Source organism: Drosophila arizonae, chromosome 3 (assembly GCF_054131065.1).
Source record: "Drosophila arizonae isolate 15081-1271.41 chromosome 3, UAZ_ARI_1.0, whole genome shotgun sequence".
Taxonomy (NCBI): Eukaryota; Metazoa; Arthropoda; class Insecta; order Diptera; family Drosophilidae; genus Drosophila; species Drosophila arizonae.
Window position 1 is genome coordinate 17,338,500 of NC_142923.1, and position 20,904 is coordinate 17,359,403.

The 20,904-nt window shown below is 37.8% G+C and overlaps 5 protein-coding genes and 1 pseudogene across 5 annotated transcripts in view; 3 read left to right on the forward strand and 3 right to left on the reverse strand.

The window, feature by feature from the left end:
* Positions 1 to 33: 33 nt before the first annotated feature.
* On the reverse strand, positions 34 to 997 carry LOC108610566 (adenosine 5'-monophosphoramidase HINT3). The gene is made up of 3 exons (XM_018002742.2): positions 632 to 997; positions 379 to 572; positions 34 to 326 (listed from the first exon to the last, which is right to left on the reverse strand). The coding sequence occupies exons 1-3, from the start codon at positions 915 to 917 to the stop codon at positions 285 to 287; spliced, it is 522 nt and encodes a 173-aa protein (XP_017858231.1). The 5' UTR covers positions 918 to 997; the 3' UTR covers positions 34 to 284.
* Positions 998 to 1,469: 472 nt separating this feature from the next.
* On the forward strand, positions 1,470 to 5,100 carry LOC108610557 (uncharacterized protein KIAA2013 homolog). The gene is made up of 5 exons (XM_018002733.2): positions 1,470 to 1,776; positions 1,844 to 2,321; positions 2,391 to 3,350; positions 3,419 to 3,543; positions 3,608 to 5,100. The coding sequence occupies exons 1-5, from the start codon at positions 1,590 to 1,592 to the stop codon at positions 3,793 to 3,795; spliced, it is 1,938 nt and encodes a 645-aa protein (XP_017858222.1). The 5' UTR covers positions 1,470 to 1,589; the 3' UTR covers positions 3,796 to 5,100.
* Positions 4,461 to 7,830, reverse strand: Got2 (glutamate oxaloacetate transaminase 2). The gene is made up of 4 exons (XM_018002735.2): positions 7,644 to 7,830; positions 5,793 to 5,952; positions 5,387 to 5,737; positions 4,461 to 5,328 (listed from the first exon to the last, which is right to left on the reverse strand). Exons 1-4 carry the CDS (start codon positions 7,718 to 7,720, stop codon positions 4,633 to 4,635), a joined length of 1,284 nt encoding a protein of 427 aa, XP_017858224.1. The 5' UTR covers positions 7,721 to 7,830; the 3' UTR covers positions 4,461 to 4,632.
* Positions 7,831 to 8,120: 290 nt separating this feature from the next.
* LOC108610567 (NPC intracellular cholesterol transporter 2 homolog a pseudogene) lies at positions 8,121 to 8,761 on the forward strand (annotated as a pseudogene).
* Positions 8,762 to 9,563: 802 nt separating this feature from the next.
* Positions 9,564 to 12,613, forward strand: barr (non-SMC condensin I complex subunit H). The gene is made up of 3 exons (XM_018002732.2): positions 9,564 to 10,141; positions 10,206 to 11,774; positions 11,885 to 12,613. The coding sequence occupies exons 1-3, from the start codon at positions 9,818 to 9,820 to the stop codon at positions 12,233 to 12,235; spliced, it is 2,244 nt and encodes a 747-aa protein (XP_017858221.1). The 5' UTR covers positions 9,564 to 9,817; the 3' UTR covers positions 12,236 to 12,613.
* A 4,690-nt stretch (positions 12,614 to 17,303) lies between these two features.
* The window catches only part of sNPF (short neuropeptide F precursor), a 43,271-nt gene continuing 39,670 nt past the window's right edge, over positions 17,304 to 20,904 (reverse strand). Inside the window, exons 3-6 of the mRNA XM_018002736.2 lie at positions 19,325 to 19,427; positions 18,789 to 19,264; positions 18,319 to 18,555; positions 17,304 to 18,257 (exon numbers count right to left, since the gene is read on the reverse strand). Coding sequence (XP_017858225.1) covers positions 18,192 to 18,257; positions 18,319 to 18,555; positions 18,789 to 19,264; positions 19,325 to 19,424 — 879 coding nt within the window. The 5' untranslated portion in view covers positions 19,425 to 19,427 and the 3' untranslated portion in view covers positions 17,304 to 18,191. The remainder of the gene's footprint in view (positions 18,258 to 18,318; positions 18,556 to 18,788; positions 19,265 to 19,324; positions 19,428 to 20,904) is intronic.

Here is a 20,904-nt window from a genome sequence, read left to right on the forward strand (position 1 = left end):
AGGTGCCACGACATAAAAATTTAAGATTACGTTTCAATTTTCATATATCTTTAATGAATTTTGTGTTGCAAAGGATTTTTATTATTAATTCTTAACACATTTTTGAAAATGTATCTACACAGTAACACCTAACTTAATGGAATGTTTTGAGCTGTTTGAGAAACTTGAACAATGAGCAACGAATGTATGCCGTTTATAATTGGACGCAAGCAAATATTTAGGTTCCTTGTGATAATTACAGATACATGCCTTTTAAGGATTCAAGCCTCTCCTGACTCTCATGACTAGAGGTCCGCGAGTTTTAAAGATTCTATTGCATCGTCGGCCTAAATATAATTTCGTTTGTTTACTATACAAATTGTATATTCATCTACTCACGGATTTGAACCAAAACGACGGTATGAAGAAGTTTATGCGATTGGACAAGTCCATTTCAGATTTGGGAGAAATTCCATGTAGATGCAAATGCTTTTGCGATATAAACGGCGGAATATGAAAGCCAATCACTGCATTTTCTTTACTCACATTTTTTGATTCAAGAAAACGAATCATACCATTCTGCATGCGCTCAACTGCATAGGAAACAAACAAGACATATTTAAAATATGTTAATTACCTCACTTTTACTTACCTAAGCCCACGTGGGATTTATTGAGCACTTTCAGACTGTCAAAATGTTGCTTGGGTATTGCCAAATAGTGATAAGTGGAGGCTGGGTTTTTGTCCTTGAAAATAACATATTCGTCGTTTTCAAATTCTAGTTTTGGTGGCGTTATTCTTCCGTGGGCAATGTTACAAAACAAACATTCGATTGGAGATTGATCATTAAGATCATTTCCAAATTCTATCGTATATTTTATAAATATGAACAATACCAAACAGGCCAATGGAATTAAAAGATGTCTTTTCTTTAACATGTTTTAAAAGAAGACTTGGACAAGTCTAGCTTGTTAGACATTGCTTTGCGCAATGAATATCAACATAAAGATGGATATTACAATATCGATATTATTTATTTAGCTTCAACACGATCGATGAATCTGAGGAAAAGCAAAGTTCATCGAATTTTTGAAATTTATGCAACTGATTTATTTAAATTTAATTTACTTGACTGTGTAAATAAAGAATGAATTAGGCTTAATGTATTGCCTTATTTAAGTGTTCCTGATTTTGTAGGTTGTCAATATTAAAAATGCGCAGGCAATTAATGCTATAACAATATTCTAATTGGAATTTGTCGAAATCATGTTCAGTTTTCAGGATCTAAACACGAAAAATACTTAGGCCCTCGAAAAAAGTTCTCACATTTAACGCCGAGATTATTTCATCATATTAATATCCGGAAGACAAAGATAAAATATAAAGACTTATATAGTAAAATTGAATATTTATAAATACACGAATTTGAAAGTCGTGAGGGCTTTGGAATGCCACTACTTCTATTACATTGACGATGTTTTTTATATCGATGTATCGATTTGATATTAGAACAAAGATAAATTTGTGAGTTTGGCCACAACTTGTGGCCAATCAGTAGCATTTTGAAAATTGTTTTCCAATGCAAAATAAATGTTTATAACGCAATCAATATGTTTATACGATCAGCCAAAAACAAATTCGAGACCGTGGATATTGTGCGGAGACTGAAGCGTCTAGTTGAAGGCACTCTATCGTCATACCGGCGTTTGTTTTTGCTTTTACTGTGCGTATGCATAGTTTTTTATATGCTGCCACCCATATTTCGTTATCTATTTTTAAGCCCAACAGAGCAAAAAGGTAACGTATCTATCGCGCTTCATACCATCATCAATTAATATGTCTTTGTTTATTGTACGTGTCTTAGATCCACACAGTATGTGCATGGACGACCGCCTAACGCCCTACATCTTGCAGAACTATGAATACGATGCAAACATACGTCACGTGGCTCCATTGATGCCGGGCGAGAGAGACTACACGCCCTATGTCGGTAACGGTTATATTGGCATGGAGGTGTCGCATGGAGCGTCACTGAATATAAAACATGGACGCGCCATGCAGCTACCCATACGCTTCTATCCATTATTGTCCGTCACATCGAATGGTGGCAATGCGGGCGAGAAAGAAGCAACGGTTGTTGAGTATTTGACGGGAATGGTGCACAGATTTCAATGTTTCTCTGGCTACTTTGCCTCCTACACACTGTATGCGCATCGCACACAGCCCAACGTTCTTATGCAAGAGCTGCAAATTACCAATACACGTAACACAGTTGAAAGCATTGATCTAATAATGCCTCGCAATCGTTTGCCCAAGTCATCTACGCGCAGCATTCCGCTGAGGTAAGTCAGAGAAACTTACAGGGAATAAAATATTTATGTACATATATCTTCAACAACCCTCTATTGTAGCGATCCAGTACAAATTGGAATGCTCACATATAGTGCATTGGAAGTTATTTCGGGCACTGTGCAACCTTCGCAAGATGATCCGAGCAAGTTGGTCGTCATTAGCATCACAAAGCCGCAACTGGAAACTAAATTACAGTTGCGTAAACGTGGCACAGTACAAATAATCTATCCAATGATCATAGAGTACTCTAAACCCGTGACAGAAACTCAATTGAAAGCGACCATCGACAACATCGAACAACATTCGATTCAGGCCATGACAAAACTGCTACAGAGGCTCAGCGCCAAGACATCTGGCTCCGGTTCGGTTAACAGCATCAACACGTATCGCCAGGAACATATTAACGTCTGGACGGATCTGTGGGCGACGGGCTTCACGATAAGCACCTCAAAGGCTGAGAATAGCTTAAATGGCGATAGAATTAATGCCACCATGTATGCCGTTCTGTCCCAAGTACGCAGCTTTGAATTTGAAGACACGTCTTCCGGCTTGTTCGGGAGCTCGTCTTCTACGGGAAAGCGAGAGGAAATTGCCAAGGCGTTGACATACGCCGAGGGTTGCTACGACAGCTATCATACGCTTCAGGCGGAGAATCTTTGGCGTGATATGTCCACGCTGAATCAACTCAATTCTCTGGTGTCCTCTTGGATGCTTACGTTGGAGAAGCAAGGCTGCCACAATTTGATACGTGCTGGCGCGTCGGGCGTCATTCAGGCTATGACTCTGAGCTTCGGTAGTTTTCGTTTTAGCAACCAACATTTGGAATGTAATATGCATCCGAAATTCTTGCATCGTGACTTTCACTTCAGGCGCCTCAACTATGGCAATAAAACGCATGTCAATGTGACAATCATTGTTAAAGATGACAACAAGGCGGTTATCTATGTGGCATTGGATCGTTCCGATCGCAGTTACTATGCATGCGATGGCGGTTGTCTGGATGAGCCAATCCTACTAACGTAAGTAGAGAATGGAGTATATCTCATAATTTCAATTATAATAATTAATGTTCATTTTTCTTCAACAGCCAAAATCGTCGAGAATTTCCTGTGAAATTGACTGAACCATTAACTGCAATATTATATATAACTGAGGATAAGCAACACATGGAAGAAATTCATCATGCTATACATGTTAAGGAAGTCGTGGAGGGTAGGCTTATCTGTCTCTATAAATATCTACGTTTGTTTGTTTTAATTACAACTCTTATCTTCAGCTCCGGCGCACGAACAGCATCTAATAGCGCTGCATAAACATGGCCATCAATTGGGTGGGCTGCCCGCACTCTTCTGGGTCTCAGTCTGTGCAATAATCGTAGTATTTCATATATTCCTATGTAAGCTAATTATCAAGGAGTACTGTGAGCCAAGCGATAAGTTAAGATATCGTTATAACAAACCGTGATTCTAGTTATATATATATATATACATATACAACAAAATAAATAGAAAAACAAAACCATGTAATCAAATTAGTCAGAGAGAAGCTGCTAATAGAAACAACTTTGAAACTAAATGTCAGAAATCTTCAACGAAACTAATATAGAATTTGATCTAGCTATTTGGGTGGTAAGTAAACAATGTACTATGTATAATATTAGTTAAATTAAAGATAAAACGGTGTTTATCAAAATGTATAGTATTATTTGCAAGCTAATGTAAGAATTGTATGTACATTTCAACAATTGGATATATACTAGTTCTTTTTGTAATTACCCATAGTGACGCTATAAACAAACTAATTGTTACGCTCATTAAACTAACAAAATGACAACTGGGTACAACTGTGTTTGAATAACTCTAACCCTGCCGTAAGAATACAATTGATTTTTACTTTGAAAATAGATCATAGACTATAGACTATAATTGTTCATACATATGTATATCAAAAATGATTTATAGTCGATTCGCTATCGATGAATCGATGAGACCTCATATATTATTAGAATATTATTATAAACTATCTATATATAGTACATGCTAGGCCCAGATTCATACTTCCAGTTGCTACACAGCTTATCTATGAAACTAGACACACGAATTCATATCACATTATATTAAAAACAGCTGTTGTTAACTATAAAATGCTAGAATGCTTTATTTGAACGGCAGACGATTTAGCTTATGTACAAGGTCGGATTGGTGAAAGGCAATTATCTGTTTAACTTATTCTTAACTGCATACAATTCCTATAAATGCGTACAGGCGCAGATAAGTGTGAGGCTCCAGCCATTGATAGAATCTATTTGGTCACCTTGTGGATGCTGTCGGCCAGGTACTCAACATTCTTGCTAGTCACACCAGCCATAGAAATGCGGCCATCTCTGGTCAGGTACACGCTGTAGTTCTTCATCAGGCTGTCCACTTGCTCGGGTGTGAGTCCACTGAAGCAGAACATTCCAATCTGATCAACAATGTGCTGCCAGTTGCGCGAGGAGCCTAGCTTTTCCAGATTGCTCTTCAGCTGTGCGCGCACATTGATGATGCGATCAGCCATGGTCTTCACATCCTTCAGCCATTGGGTACGCAGATCGCCGTTGTTGAGGATCTCGGCGGCGATGCGCGCACCATGAATCGGGGGATTGGAGTAGAGAGCGCGAATCAGTATCTTGATCTGTGACAAACAGCGAGCTGCCTCATCCTCGTCGGCACAAATCACCGTATAGGCACCAGCTCGCTCACCGTACAGGCCCATGTTCTTGGCGAAGCTCTGCGCTAGGCAAAAATCATGGCCATCAGCCTCGAAGATGCGCACGGCCTGGGCATCGCCATCGACATTGCCGGTGGCAAAGCCCTGATAGGCCATGTCGAAGAATGGATAAAGTTTGCGCTGCTTGAACAGCTGCGACAGCTCACGCCACTGCTCGGTGTTGGGATCGACGCCCGTTGGATTATGAGCACAGGCGTGAAGCAGCACAATCGATTTTTCAGGAATATTCTGCCAGGATATAGAGAGTTTTTAGTAAATTAACAAGTTTCTGTTTTTCAATCCTCACCTTCAGGTCCTCAACCATGCCGGCAAAGTCCAGATTGCAGTTCTTTGGGTTGTAGTAGCGATAACGCTTGACTGGCAGACCGGAATGCTCGAAAATGGGCACATGATTGCCCCACGACGGTGTGGGCAAATAAATCTCGCGGTTTCCCTTCCAGAACTTGCTTAAAAATGCGCCTCCCACACGCAACGCTCCAGTGCCGCTGATCGCCTGCGTAGTGGCATTGTGCTTGGCCTTCAGTCGGCTCGACTGCTCGCCGAGAGCCAACTCAATGGCCTTGTTGTAGAACTCGGGCAGGCCAATGATTGTGGCATATTCCTTGTCCAGTGTACGACTGATTATACGCTTCTCGGCCTGGCATAGAGCATAGATTAGTAAGATCAATTGATTTAGAGATTCGCACACTTACCTCACGCACACTGGGAAGCACAAATGGCTTCGTATTATCGTCACGATAGGCGCCGGCACCCAGGTTAATCTTTTTCGGATTTGTATCCTTCTTGAAGGCCTCCGTGACGCCCAATATGGCGTCGGGTGGACCCATTTGTACCTCGGAAAACCATGTGGATCTGAAAGTTTTAGGTACAGAATTTTTCAAAAATACAAAGCGCATGAAAATTCTCTATCCAAAACCCTAACTGGTATTGAATTATAAATTTTGATAGATTGACGACATTTAAATTCAAATCTTGTAAAATTTATTAACAATACGAGTTTCGTCTGGTATGTGTCTAGAAGAGTCAATAATCTTTAACTTATGCTTATGCTTTGCTTATGATTAAAATTATATTTTATTTTGGTTGATTGTTCATTGCCCTCGGGTTACTTTTTTGTACTCTTCACTTTCATAGAACGGACGTTTACCCTACTTATCAAAGAATTGAAATAGTTATCTTAGTCCACTTCGAAAACGCGCTTTGGTTAGCTACAAAGGAGAAGAGATTAATGATACCTTTGGAGTGGTTACGTTTCAAAGTCAAATATCGCTTAATATTTGTGACCTTTCGAAGTTCAGATGCACATTGGCGTTATTTGTATTATTTGTCCTCGTGTCGGGTTTCCTCATACGCTTATCGCGTATAGCTGTAAACAAGCGTTATGACGTCCAACCCACTCAGATTAATGAGAGATAGAGATAAGCGATTGCTTTTCCATTTTTTTTTCTTCATTTACTCTCTTAGATAAATATATAAAAAGGTGCATATATATTTTATCTATTTTAAATTTTAATTAAATTGCATGTGGACTTGAAAGTTTCTTAGAAGGCAATCAGAATAGCTGATATGACTTCTGGTTTTAGCAGTTTCCGGAATAGAAAAAGCCAATATTACTGTGAGCTTATAAAATTCATTATTTTCATAACAATGTAAGTAAATATGGCTCAATTATTGATTAATTCGCAATTACTGCAATAGATATGTATAGCTTTACTCGAGAATAACACGATTGTTATGTCAAAACGTAATTTATACACAAATAACAAATCTAACAGCCGTATGTGATCGGAAATAAATAATTATCGCATTGAAAGATGTGCTAAAAATATGACAAAAACGTCAGCACATTGATGTTTCAAAGCAAAAGTACCAAAGGGACCAATCTCAAATGTACCAAATTTGATTCGAGAGAGAAACGTACCATTTTGGTACACAAACAAAGTGTACAAATGTACATGTGGCAGCCGTAGTTATATATTATGGGTACTTATATGTAACTGATATAGTTTACATACATATGTATGCATGTAATTTAAGGAATAATATATGAAATAAGGAAATAATTAACACTTGACATGCATATGCAGTCTCATAGATGTTACACATGTGCACAAGCAGATAATAAACATGTCACACATAAATACAGATATTATATATGTATGTACATATATAAATATGAGTACATGTGTATACATGAACAGATTGTGGAGTATTTTGTTGTTCTAATCAACGAACTGGATAAAAATACATACATATATGCACATGTATGTATGTCTATATATCATCCATAATCCATATGGTCACATAATAAAAAGTCTCAAGCACAACAAACACTAAATTATCCAGCGAGGCGCATACACACATGTATAAATATATATATACACACACACAACACAAGCTTATTCTTACGCATGCATGGAGCACAAATAGACCGGCATTTGCAATGACCTTGACAAATGACACTGCAGTGAACTGCGACGTGTTACATAGTGCAGCTAAAAAAACTGCCTACAACAGTGAATACAACTGAGATTTAGACTTACTTGCAACGTAAAACTGCTGGTGCATTAATGGCGATGCGGTTTGCAGTCAACAGGCTTCGTTTACAAATTTGCGACATGATTTTAAATGTTACTAAATGGTATTTAAATAAAATTAACGTAAATGCGGCCCAAATGCTGCACTCACCGCGGCTAAAGTGAATCTAACCAAATTTCGCCAACTGGAATCATTAACATAAGCTTTCAGCTAGTGATGCGCAAAAGCAAAACAACCATCGCGCGGACAAACATATGTTTTACTACATAGTAAAATGTGCTCAAAATTATATATATTTGAGTTGTAAAATTTCCGGAAAATGCATTTTATGATTTACATATTCAAAGCAACATTGACAATTCGAATTAGAATATTATAGTTCAAATTAGAATTATGTTAAGTTAACAGTAGCGCTCTTTTCCCACCCGAATTATCGATAGCAAAGCTACATTCCTATGAGGCGCGCAGCTGATTTTAGCTTCTGCTTGAGTCGCTTTTAAACTTTTTCCAGTTGTAGTTAAGACACTGTCGCGAGAAAACATGCGAAGCGTGTTATCACTAAAGCTATTAATTTAATTACTAAAAATATACGTCATGTTTAAGTTGTGCGTGCTTATCTCGTCGCTGCTTTTGGTGCTGCAGCTGGGTGCAGGTCTAGAATTTAAAGATTGTGGATCAAAGACGGGCAAGTTCACTCAAGTCACCATCGAAGGCTGTGATACGACAAAGGCAGAGTGCATTCTCCATCGGAATACCAATGTATCAATATCAATCGACTTTACATTGTCCGAAAAGGCTACATCCGTTATAACTGTTGTCCATGGCAAAGTGTTGGGTATTGAAATCCCATTTCCTCTCAGCAATCCGAATGCATGTGTCAACAGTGGCCTCACATGTCCGTTAGAAAAAAATGAATCCTATCGCTATACAGCCACACTCTCAGTGTTAAACAGCTATCCAAAGGTCTCAGTGCTTGTCAAATGGGAGCTTCAGGATCAAAACAATCTGGATATTCTTTGCATTGAAATCCCCGCCAAAATACAATAAAATATGAATATTATAATCGAAAAATGTATAAATCTCATTGAAATCTAATTTAATAAACAAATAATAAATACCAAGATTTTGCAGTTTTGTCGTTTGTATCGAGGCCAGCCATCATTCACTTTCATTGGCTTCACTTTCTTTGTTTTAAGCAATAAAATATTGTTTTTTCTGTGTTGTATATGATAATTCTTGAATATTTTAGATATTGACGAATATGCGATTGGCTTACAGCTAATCAGCCGTCAGATGTTAGTCATTTATTTACGATATGCTTAATAGCACTTTCTTATCAGCAATGAGTTCCAATGTGTTGTTCATGCTAAAGGGTTATTATTTATAAATATGGTGATGAAAAAATAAAAATAAATAATAATAAATATTTTTATTTTTTAATTATGATAATTATAAATAATATAATGTGAAATATACGTATATAGCTATATTTTTAAGTGGTTTAAATAAAATAAAAGTAATGCGCCAACTTAAAAATACAAAAATCGGAATAATTAATCGATTGCTCTCTGAATTTGTTGAGATAGCTCACGCCGAGCACGATCGTGGACTACAATCGCTAATCCTACACATTGTGTGTATTTAGTAAAAGATACAATAATATCACACTCCCTATCTAGACATGGAGTATTCCAAAAAACCCACGTAAGGGATCAAAGCAATGTAAGCACTTCATGCTCTATGAACTTAGGTTAAAAGTAAGCGAAATAATTGCCTTGCAAGATATCTTTATATTGCCAAGAAATACTTTGATTTTGCCGCAAAGTTTTAAACGTATTATTTCCCCTCATGTAGTATGTGACCGATATGAAAAATACTGCATTCGTAATTTTTACGTTGTTTATCAACACTAAAATATCGATAAATTGGCGTAGCCCTAGATTGCGGCGTCGTTTGAAAGCAACTGTAAACTATTACCAACACAAGCGTAATGCCCAAACGAGAGACATAAAAGAAAACTGAATAACACAGAAACAAGCAATAATTAAGTGATATTTGTCACATAGTGATCTATTGTGAACGCGCAGAGCTGTCTTATTGTTTGGTGCTGCATTGAATAGCGGCGAACCTATCTCGATTGTAAACAAAACTAGTTTCCCGTTTTGGGCTAACTCAGATCATGACGTTACCGCGTTCCGAGACGCCATTGCGTCGTTCCGCGGTCGGTAGCCATCGCGAGAGTATGCTGCAGGATCGGACAACTATGGTTAACGACGATGAGGCGGAACGCCGTGAGGCGCGACGCCGCACGCTGCTACTGCAGCAAACGCGACCCCGTGAGAGCACCATCCTGGAGTCCATCGAGGAGAATGAGACGATAAAGAAGTGCCTGGAGATATATAATGGCAATAAGCTGAGCCGGGAGAATGCCTGGAGCTTGTCGTTGATCGATACGTTGTCCAACTTGCTGGATCATCATCACAAAACGCTCAGCAACTTTAAGGTAAGGGTTGCAGCTCATTGTTGCATGCGATTCTAATTGTTGTTGATTGTTATTCATATTTCAGATAGCTGGTTCATCATTGGAGGCCTCCTCAAAGGTGTATGGATTGCGCGTTGACTCGATATATTTGGATGCGATGCGTATGTCAGCTGGCCTAAATGCACGCACGCTCACTCAGCAGCAACTGAATGCAGCTGCCGCGGATGATAACGACGATAGTGCGAATGTCGGCCAGGTTGAAGGTGGAGGCGACGGTGGCATTGATGCTTCTGAGACAGCGGCGCCGAAGGCCAAGAAACGTAAACGCAAAGCAGTTTCCACAATAACCAAGAATAAGGAGACATTAAATGCGCGTCTGGATACTGCCCCTTTGCAGGATCCAGTATTTGGCAAACTGAACTCTACTGTGGGCTCCATTAATGCCTCCAATCGATTAATGAACAACATATTGCCCACGAAAGACTCTGAGCTGCGATTGCGCACAAATTATCGCTTTTGGCAAAATCCAAATATGGATGAGAAGATAGAGGATTACACTTTAGTTAATAATGATGATAAGAACACCCATACGATAATAGCCGCCGAGTGGGTTAATAAGATGCGACGCTACTATCAGCAGCATCTGGTTCTGCGACCGCTGCACACTGGCTATATTATTAGCGATGTGCCCAATCCGAGCAATGCCAACGATCCGATGCAGATAAAAGATGACGACGATGGTGTGGATAATGCAGATGATTTCTATGAGAATCCTCGTGAGCTCTCGATGGCTTTCGACATTAATGCTGAGTGTGAGCCGATGCCAGATCTGAATGCGTTGACAGCGGCCACCGTTTTGGAGATGGACTACAACGAGATGGACGAGTTGACGACCGAGGAGCGGACAACGTTGCAGCATTGCCGTGTCCTGCGCAAACAGCCTGTGTTGATTGAGGATTTGCGACCGGTTGACGGCAGCTCGAAGCTGGAGTATTCGTACCGGCCGATGGATCAGATCTCTCAGTTCTGGGCGGGCCCATCGCATTGGAAATTTAAAAGGACACGCAACACCAATACATTTGCTCAAATCACTTCACAGGATAATGTAACGGGCAAAAGCACCAATGCTGCTGCGGCACGATTACGGCGTGCAGCCGCACAGGCAGCAAAGCGACGCAGCAAGCAAATCAACTTCGGCCAGTGCACCGAGAGTCTATTCAAGCTGGATGAAAGCACGAAGCTGCGCAAGGCGAACTATCAAAAGCGCTGGGATCCGCGCAAATTGCGTCTGCCAACCAAATATGATTTTGATGCGAATTACTTTTATAAATATGATTACGCGCCCAGCATTAAGGTGAGCCGTCGATTCGGCGTTCCGGATGATGATATTGATAATGATGACGATGTCATGGGCAGAGATATGAATGCGGTCGGCGACGATGCTGGCGATGATGTTGACCTCTTTGATAATGATGAGTTCCAACGGAGTTCCGATCGTTTGCCCAATGACATGAATGTGAGCAGCTTCCCAAACGCTGATCCTGCGCTAGCTTCGTTCCGGCTCTCTGATAACCCGAACGCATGTAATGATCGGACTCAAGCCAACGATACGGTTCTTGAGATATCCACTGAGTTCCAGGGAGCACCGTCGCAGGTGAGGGATGCAAAGGTTTCAGATTTAAAAATATTTTAATCGTGGGATCATATCTTACCCATCGTATCATTTTATTCATTTCTAATCTCTCGTATTTGCATCTTGATCAGGTCACCAAGGTGATTGTGCCGTTTGCGAAACGTGCCAAGGTGATTGACATGAAGAATCTCAAGCGCAGCTGCAATTCGCTGATACAAAAACAATTATTGAGCACTGCCGAAATGGAGGAGGAAGCGATACCCGCACATCCGAAAGGAAAACAGGAGCACTATGCCAAAGGTATGGCCACCTTTAAAGAGATCTACGAAAAGCTGCCCGCTATGCTCACCACCAAAATGTCAGATTCCCTGTCGCCCTCGGTGGCTCTGTATGCGGTGCTGCATTTGGCCAACGATATGAGATTACGGCTCATACCACAGGACGATTTTGAGGACTTTACAATTAGACAAATAACAGACTAAGATATAACCCAGTTGACCACCATTTTATATAGATCTATACAGACATTTATTTATACGTAAAGCAGTATTTAAAACAAAAAAGTAATTTAAAATTTTGTCAATTTTAACTGCTTTTATATCTCAATGTTTTTGTAGTGCAGCGTGTGCAAATAATCGTTCGACAATATCGAAGAATCGTCATTATATAACTAAGATAAAAAGAAACCTTACCTTAAACCTTATACCTTACACCTTATATATGTATATAATGAGCATGGAACATTTATGGTAATAAAAGTAGTACGAAATTTAAGCGAAAATATATATATACATATATAAATGAATGCATATGTACATATGTATAAACTAAATATATACACTTGTTTATGTACGAATGGATGATGCAATTGTTTGTTAAATTCTACAAATAGTTAATGATGTATGTTAGTCGCAATTCCAAGGTTGTCCTTAGCTGGAGGTAATCCTAATGATATACCAAGGACTGAAATTCGAAATTTTCAAATTTTTATTGCTTAGATACTTTGAAATGTGCTTTCTCGTTTGTAAAAATGCCAGATTCGTAGCCAAAATATGAGATTTGTGGACCACAGTGTAATAATGAAGGCATGAATATTCAAATCCAATTATGAGGAAGTGAAATGAATTGTAGGAGCGTCGCCTGCTTTCATGCTGTTTTATGTTTTAGTCTACATAACTCCGCCTAGTAGTTGGGAGCGATGGAGCTGCAACATGTTGTTCTCAGCATGTTTCTACAACAGATTTATACAGTCAGCTACAACTAGAAGTAGTATATATATATATGTGGACTATGCATAAGATTGTACATTCAACTGTGATTATATTGATCATAATATTTTCAGTAATATTGTTGACACTTTTAAGACAATATTTTAAAGGTAAAAAAAATTAGTAAAATGTATTGTTAATTTAGGTTCTGGCTTGGTTTTTAGACTTGCTTTGTTGCTCTTTTGCTTTTGTTGTTATTTTTGTTAAATTTTCATCTGTAACTGACAGCAGTTACAGCAGCTCAACTTGCTCGTTGTTGTTGTTGTTGCTTCAAAAACTTAAGTGAACAGACGCTGGAAGCTGATGACAAAGCGGAAGCCAAGCATTGTTGCAAGTCGTTCCGTTTTGTTTTAGTTTCATGCTGCTGTTATACCCTGTAAGTAGAGACGTAAAAGTGATAGAACTTATGGGCATCATGATGGCTTATCCTGTACCTTTAACTTGTATCATTGTCATTTACAGCTATGTTCACTTACAGGGTATGCTTAAGTCAAGCATTGCCTTATTGTGAACTGTGTTGTGCTGCTTGCCATTTGCATACGCAGAGCTGAGCGCGATTTTAGACGCGCCTTTCACACACTTTGCACAGTTGTTTGTTGTTGCTCAATGCATGTGTGTGTGTGAATGCTTCTGTTAATGTGCGCCTGTGTCTATCTGTTTAAGTATGTGTACGTGTATGACACATTTGTGCTGCATGTGTGTGTTAAAAAGTTCGTTGTTTGCTGAGCGCTTTTAGCAAGCATCGCGAATATGTATATGTGTATGCGTGCGAGTTTGTGTGCGTGTGTGTGTGTGCGTGTGAGTAATTGCATATTATTTGCATAAATATTTGCTAAGTACAAAGTACAAAATAACAACAGCAACAATGGCAAGTCACAGCGAGTGTGTGTGGGAGAGAGAGATAGATAGAAAGAGAGAGAGAGACAGAGAGAGTAACATAACATTTAAATAGCTTCATCAAACTTTTGATATTAGCAGCAGAAAAGTTTTATTTAACACATTTCTGACCTCTCTCTCTCTCTCTCTCTTTGTCTCTCTTTGTACTGCTATTTACCTTTGTGGTCTCTGTGTGAGCACCTGCGCAACATATTTTAATTGCATTTGTGATTTCTTTTAAATTATTCAGGTACTCTTTAGAGATTTAGACTTTCGAAAGTCAAATAAATGCTGTCAGGCAACAAGTAGGATTCTATTCCAAGGCCCAGCTCGGCCAAGTGAGCAAATATTAAGATTGTCTTCATATTATAATTAAAGAGTATGCCTTATATTTGTGTTAATCTGATATACTTTTGTGTAAGCAAAGAAATAGTTTCTTAACCTATAATAAATAATATAAATAGATACCCTGTATATTTCGACCTACAACAGATATACATATATGGTAATCTAGGATTTTTATAAAAGTACAAAATATTAAAAAAAAAAATCTAAACTATAAATATAAATTTGAAATTTATCACCTAAAATTTTGCATTTCCATTTCATTCCTCTTTCAATAAAAAAACTGTAATATCATGGCCCGATTTGCAATCTGTAAAAAGTACAGGGTATCTACAGTAATTTACTGGATGATTAATAATTTGATCAGCCAATTATAATATTCATATTTAGTCAAAATATGATATGCTAAGGCCTTGTATTGAGTGCACTTCCATGTTGTCAATGTCAAATGCAATTATCCGACCCGAAGCAAATGTGGTTTATGTTAAAGTTAATAAGGATAAGGATAAGGATGTTGTGAGCATATTTGACACATTCCCCCACACACCGAGGCATTTACAACAGAAAGGTTAATTATCAAGAGCACACATAAAAGACAAAGAGAAAGAGGGAAGGGTCTTAGCCAACATGTGTTTGTATATGTGTATGCAGCACCTGGTAGGTGGCTAACGCAATTCCTGTTTTGTGTTTGTCTTGTCATGGCCATAACAATTCCGTAATGTTGTTAGCTTGACGTTTTCAGCTTATCCATTACAACTAAGGCTGGTTTGAGGCTGCTGCTTTTATTTTCATGGTTATGATCCTTTGCATTTGTTGCTTAATTGTCCAACGAGCTCGAGGCTTTCAAACTTAATAATTGCTGGGCTGCATTTTAAGTGCAGTTGAACCACCCTAAAACTTTGCCAGTTGCAAAGGATTTTCCACTTTTAACTAACTTTGAGTACTGTTCCTAGGTAAGCCGGTATGGCTATTAAAAATAGAGAGAGCCATATGCATTTGATATGCCCTCACAGTAAGCATATTTAAATGTAACATTTTCGTAAACTCTAACTGTAACTGTAAGTTCAGATTATCCTTATGGTATATCAAGAACGAAAGTCTTTCGCAGTATCAATATTCCTTACATATTTTGTGAAGATATTTCGTTTACAGAAATGCCAAAATATGAGATTTATGGACCACAGTATAATGAAGGCATGAATATTCAAATCCAATTAGGGGTGAAATGAATTCCAGGAGCGACGCTTGCTGCTTCCTTAAAACGGAGCTCTTAAACATGGTCAAACTGATGATATGTGGGAAGAACCTCGTTTTGTCCCGATCTTCCATATAATATTATTATATATTATATTATTATTAAGACAATTTCTTATTTAATTTCTGTTATTATTATATATTGTTCTCTATGTTTATAAATGTAACCCTATACAATAGAAGAGGATTTCTGGTAGTAAGCCGTGAAGAAAAAGAAAGAAGTAAGAGCGTTGGGCGCCGTTTCCTATTATCCTATAACAGCACACTGATATTTAAAAGTGTTGATTATATTAAACAAGAGTATTACACTAATACACAGAAGCGATAAGTATGGTGCAAACTGTGCGTTAGTACAGTAACGGTGCACTGTTACTATAATGTTATTTAATTAAAGTGAGGTAACAGTGTACTGCTAATATACTGTTAAGTAACATTTTTGACCATACTACTTACATCTGTTTGCCTACTAGTACTTCCAAAACTTGCACAGCAATTTCTGTGGAATACCAGGCGCACAGAAATGAGAAGTAGGGTGCAAACTGTTCGTTAACAGTATATTAACATTGAAATGTTACCATAGTGTTATTTAGCAGAGCAATAACATTGTTATGTTAAGTAAAATGTTACGTGTGTCATTGTGCTACTCATTTCTTTTCGCCAGGTACTTCTGAAAATAGCCAATCAAATTTTGTCCCCAATTAATCTTGGTCTAAAGTTTAGCTCAAACCACAGCTAGACTATCAGGTAAGCAGAAATCAGCACCCGCTTAGACTCAATCATGGAGTTTATGCTGCATACTCTCGGGCAGGAACTTTAAATTAATTTCATTAAATGACCATAGCTTGTAAGGGAGCAATGCCATTGGACAGTGGTGCTTCTTTGAGCTCGTAGGAATCAGCTGATTTGCCTGACTGAAAAAGAAACTGATTTTGTAAATAAATAAACAATTTTTTTTGTTCACTCCCTACAGAGTTTCATCATTTATTATACTGTATTTTGAAAGGTATATAGTATGTACTTGTTTATATCGGGTAAAATATGTTTTGCGTGTATTCAGCATTTTATTTACATTTATTTTAGTTTGTTTATTATATGGTTATATGCATATGCACATAAATATATGTCTATATATGCCCGGTTCGACCGCTTTCTAGTATTTGCCTCCTAGTATCGCCTAATTTATTTTAATTTGTTAGATGTTATATTAAAATGTTCTTCTCTCTTCATATGTAAATCAAATATAGGTATTTAAGTTTCCATATTTTCAATGATGGTGTAAATAAAATATACAAAAGACTTTGTTAGATTCGACTATTATTTTCGGATATCCACGGTCGTCGGTTTTCTTTAATTGAATTTTTATTTTTTAGTGTTGTTGCTTACGTTTTTTTTTATAATTTTATTTTTTGAAAAATACATCAATAAAAGTTCAATACATTTAGTAGACAAATATTTATTTATAGTATATATTTATATTTATTTATTTATTTTTTTCATTTTAGTTTTTATTTTTATATGTGTATGTAGTATATATATAGTATTAGATAAATGTATATAATTCAATTTTAGCACACAGAATATAACAATTGTTGCAGTAATACACCTTTCGGGGGCCTTTAAATGTTTTTTAAACATTTTGTTTCATAACTGTAATAAAATTTGCTTAAAATTTAAACAAAATATAATACGATTTTACATATTTTGTTAATCTTTTTTTTTTGTTTTAAATAAGTGTTGCTTTGTTTTTTTTAACAAATTTGCGCTACATTTAAAAAAGTGTTTCCATATCCATTATATACATTTAATATTCTTTTCTTTTTTTTTTTTTTTTTTTTGCTTTGGTATTACGATTGACGTGTTAGAGAGGCAATTTAATTGAGCTTGTTTGGATAAGGACCTTTGGAGAACTTGACGTTGCTTAAAATAAATTTATTAAACACAATTAAATACATTAAAATATGTGCTGTATGAATAAAAAGAGGAAAAATAATATATTTATTTAGCAAATAAATTTTTATGAAACTTATTTTATTAAAAAAAAAAAAAAAAAAAAAAAAAAAAATAAATAAATAAATAAATAAAACCAATTTTAAGTTTCAAAACATGTATATACATTATAATATAAATTTTAAAATTATAGATTGTTTTGTTTTATAAAAAAAATATATCTATGTTTGAATATATTATATAAAAAAGAATAAGAATATAAATTTTAATAACGTCTGAAATTAGATAAAATTTATATAAATTATAATATGTATTTTTATAAATTTTAATATTAAAAATTTAGTTTTGTATATAATTTGTTTATAATAATTTTCCAGCTACTTTAGAAAGTTCATGGGCTAAAATGTCTATACAATTAAATAGGTGCACAAAATTAGAATGTACACACGTAATCGGTTATGTGTATACATATATACATATATCATATGTATATTGAAGTATTTGTATATATGTATATTATATATGGTTTATATGTATGTATTCTTTAGAACGTGTCCTTAGCTCCCTGCGCTTACCGTAAATGCCTGCAAAAACTGTTTCTCAGCCGAGTGTTTCGAATCGTATGCCATTTGCGTTTGTATTGGTGTGTGTGTTGTGTGTGTGTTGTGTGTCGGTGTGTGTGTCTTGTTACATTTCCGCCTAGTTGTTGCTTAGAGTGTCCTTTGTTCATTTCCTTCTGTTTGTTCATTTAGTTCTGTAACTTGGGCGCCACGGACGCTGTCTCGGAAGAAACAGCAGCGGCTAGCGGCATTTGCTAGAGTTAAGAAACGGAGATATCATTATGAAAATATAAGTTTCAGCTGGGCTTTGCTCACCTTCTGCTCGGCTGGCGCTTTGCCGGTGCTACGACCCCAGCGCAAACGCATGGGCTTGCGAGACTCGCGCTGAAATTGATACTCCGCATTGTCCTCGTCCTGCTCCTCGTCCTGATCTTCGCTCGACTCAAGGGCACGTTCGCCAGCTGGGATGTCGTACTCCTGCTGCAGGGCCTTCAGCATGCGGGTCACTTCTTGCGCCTGCCGCAAATATTGTTCTATTTCAGCTTGTATACGCTGATGACGAAGATGGGAGATGAGATAGAAACGGGGGTTAAATTTTAATTTAAAAATTTACTTTTATTATGTGTTGAATCTGTCATTCAAATTTAGTATCTCAATAGAATCATCAATAAATTCGAATAGTCTTCACTTGTCTTTCGTCGCATCTCTTTGCGACTCCCAAACTTAAATTCAAGGCCAATTCGCTACAGGTCCATCTAAAATCCTTCCTTACATCCCCATCCTACCTGCTCTTTATCCAAACGATTATTGCCCAGATTCAGAATGCCGGTGATTACGCTTCGTCCCCAACGCAAGCGTTGAGGCTTGCGCACAGCACGCTCGAAGCCCGCATCGTAGTCCTCTGAGAGATCGGCATCGTAGCCAGCGGCTGGCTGATTCAGCAGCTGTTGCTGATTGTTGAGGGTCAGTTCACGCTCGAGCAGCTCGTCGTAGGCTGTGCGTCGCATCTGCGGCAAGTTGGGATCGCTGCGCCGGCCGAAGCGCAAACGCATCGACGGCGATCGTATGGGCTTCTGGTTGACGTCGCCGAACCAACGTTTCTCCACGATGTTGTTCAGCATGTCCGGATCGCTGCGACCGAAGCGCAGGCGCAACGAGGGCGATCGCTGCGCCTTGCGCTCCACCTGATGATTGGGAAAGACTACGGGTCCGGCGTACTCACGCTGCAGCAAATTGTCATAGAGATTGCTGATGGCAGCGCCTGCAAGATGATAGAGAATATGGCTTAGCTGCGAGGCCTGATCAAAGAGAGTCAGCTTACCTTGACCCGTGGCTACCTCGGCGCTGGACAGCATGCAGAGATTGAGGCTGAAGAGCGCCAAGGCGCAGCCGTAACTCAGCTGAGACTTCAGGTGCATCATTTTCTGCAAGAAAAGAGAAATTAAGAGAACAGTTAGTCTCTGCAAAGTAAACTTAAATCATTTCTCTCGAAGGGTCGTTTTTAAGCAGACTTTGATGACTGCAATTAGCTTGAACTCTTAAAATCCGCACACAAGCCTTTACTCTTCTTCTTCACTTATTTTTTTACTCCTTGCTGATCTGATTGCCTCCACTGCCTCCGACTGCCTTCGACTGCTTACAATTCAATTTCCGCTTGCTACTACCGTCACGTATACGCACGCTATCACGTATACGACACGTTGTATCGCTTCCAACCCCTCAAAGAAAACACAATAAAACAAGAGAAATAAAAAGTATATAAAAAAAAAAAAACAAAAAAAAGAAGGAAATAATTCGCATGCACTTAACACCCTTCGGCGCTGTCGATGCCTTTGCATTTAGAATGCCGCTGCGGGTGCCGGAGTTGGATTTCAGCTCTTCAGCTGTTGCCTGCAGGAAGTCAAAGTTTATGACAATTTTTTCGTTTTTGCATTTCTCAATATTTTATTAGGGGCTGCTGCAGTGCAATGTGTGCCTATTGTTGTAGCATTTTGGCATATCCAGGAAATTGTAAAGAGTTTATAAGGGTATATTGGTTAGGATAATGTGCATGCAGCAGTTGATCGAAGACGTGGCCAATGGCATGATGTATAAACAATGTTGATTAGGCAAATCGGATTAGTAGAAGTGAAGCACTTTGATTCAGTGCTTGACTATCTGAATGTTTATACATACGTCTGTCAGTCTATTTGTCTGTTCTTCTACCTTCTATTTGTATTATCATATATATGAATGCATTGATCTTGAAACATATTAAAGATATAGGATTATTGCTTATTAGGTTCTACTGTATCACAGGGCATTAGAAATGTTTTTAAAGGTAGTGTCTGATACATAAATATTTAGTATATAATTTTTTAAATACAGCAATATAATACTCTCCTAAAATTTATATAAAATTAAAAAATAAGCCAAGAAAATTACAAATTAAAATTTTCGAATAATCATTCATGCTCAATAGAAATGAGTTTTCATATTATCCTTATTATCAGACAGCAAATATTCTGCATTTTCACCACAGGGTATCTGTTAGTCAGGCACTGCTCACAAAAGTGCTCTTTTTTTTTTTTTTTTTTTTTTTTTTTTTTTGAATGTGCAGCTGCATAGGTAGCATAGCTTATTTGTTATCATTATTCAAGGAGTCTCTCCACTTCACACACACACTTGCATTTGCTCACACACTTCACGCCTGCCTTTGTCACATTGTTGCTCCCTTTTTTCTCTCTCTCTCTCTCTCTCTCTCTGTTTCTCTCACTCCCATTTTCAGCCCCTGGGCGAAAGTAGCCTGGCACTTGACTTGTCTATGCTCTGCAGCTACTTTATAGTGTATAGCCCCCTGGCTTTCTCCCACTGCTCTGACGCTGCGCTGCTCAGGTTATCTTATAAATAATTCAATTGCCT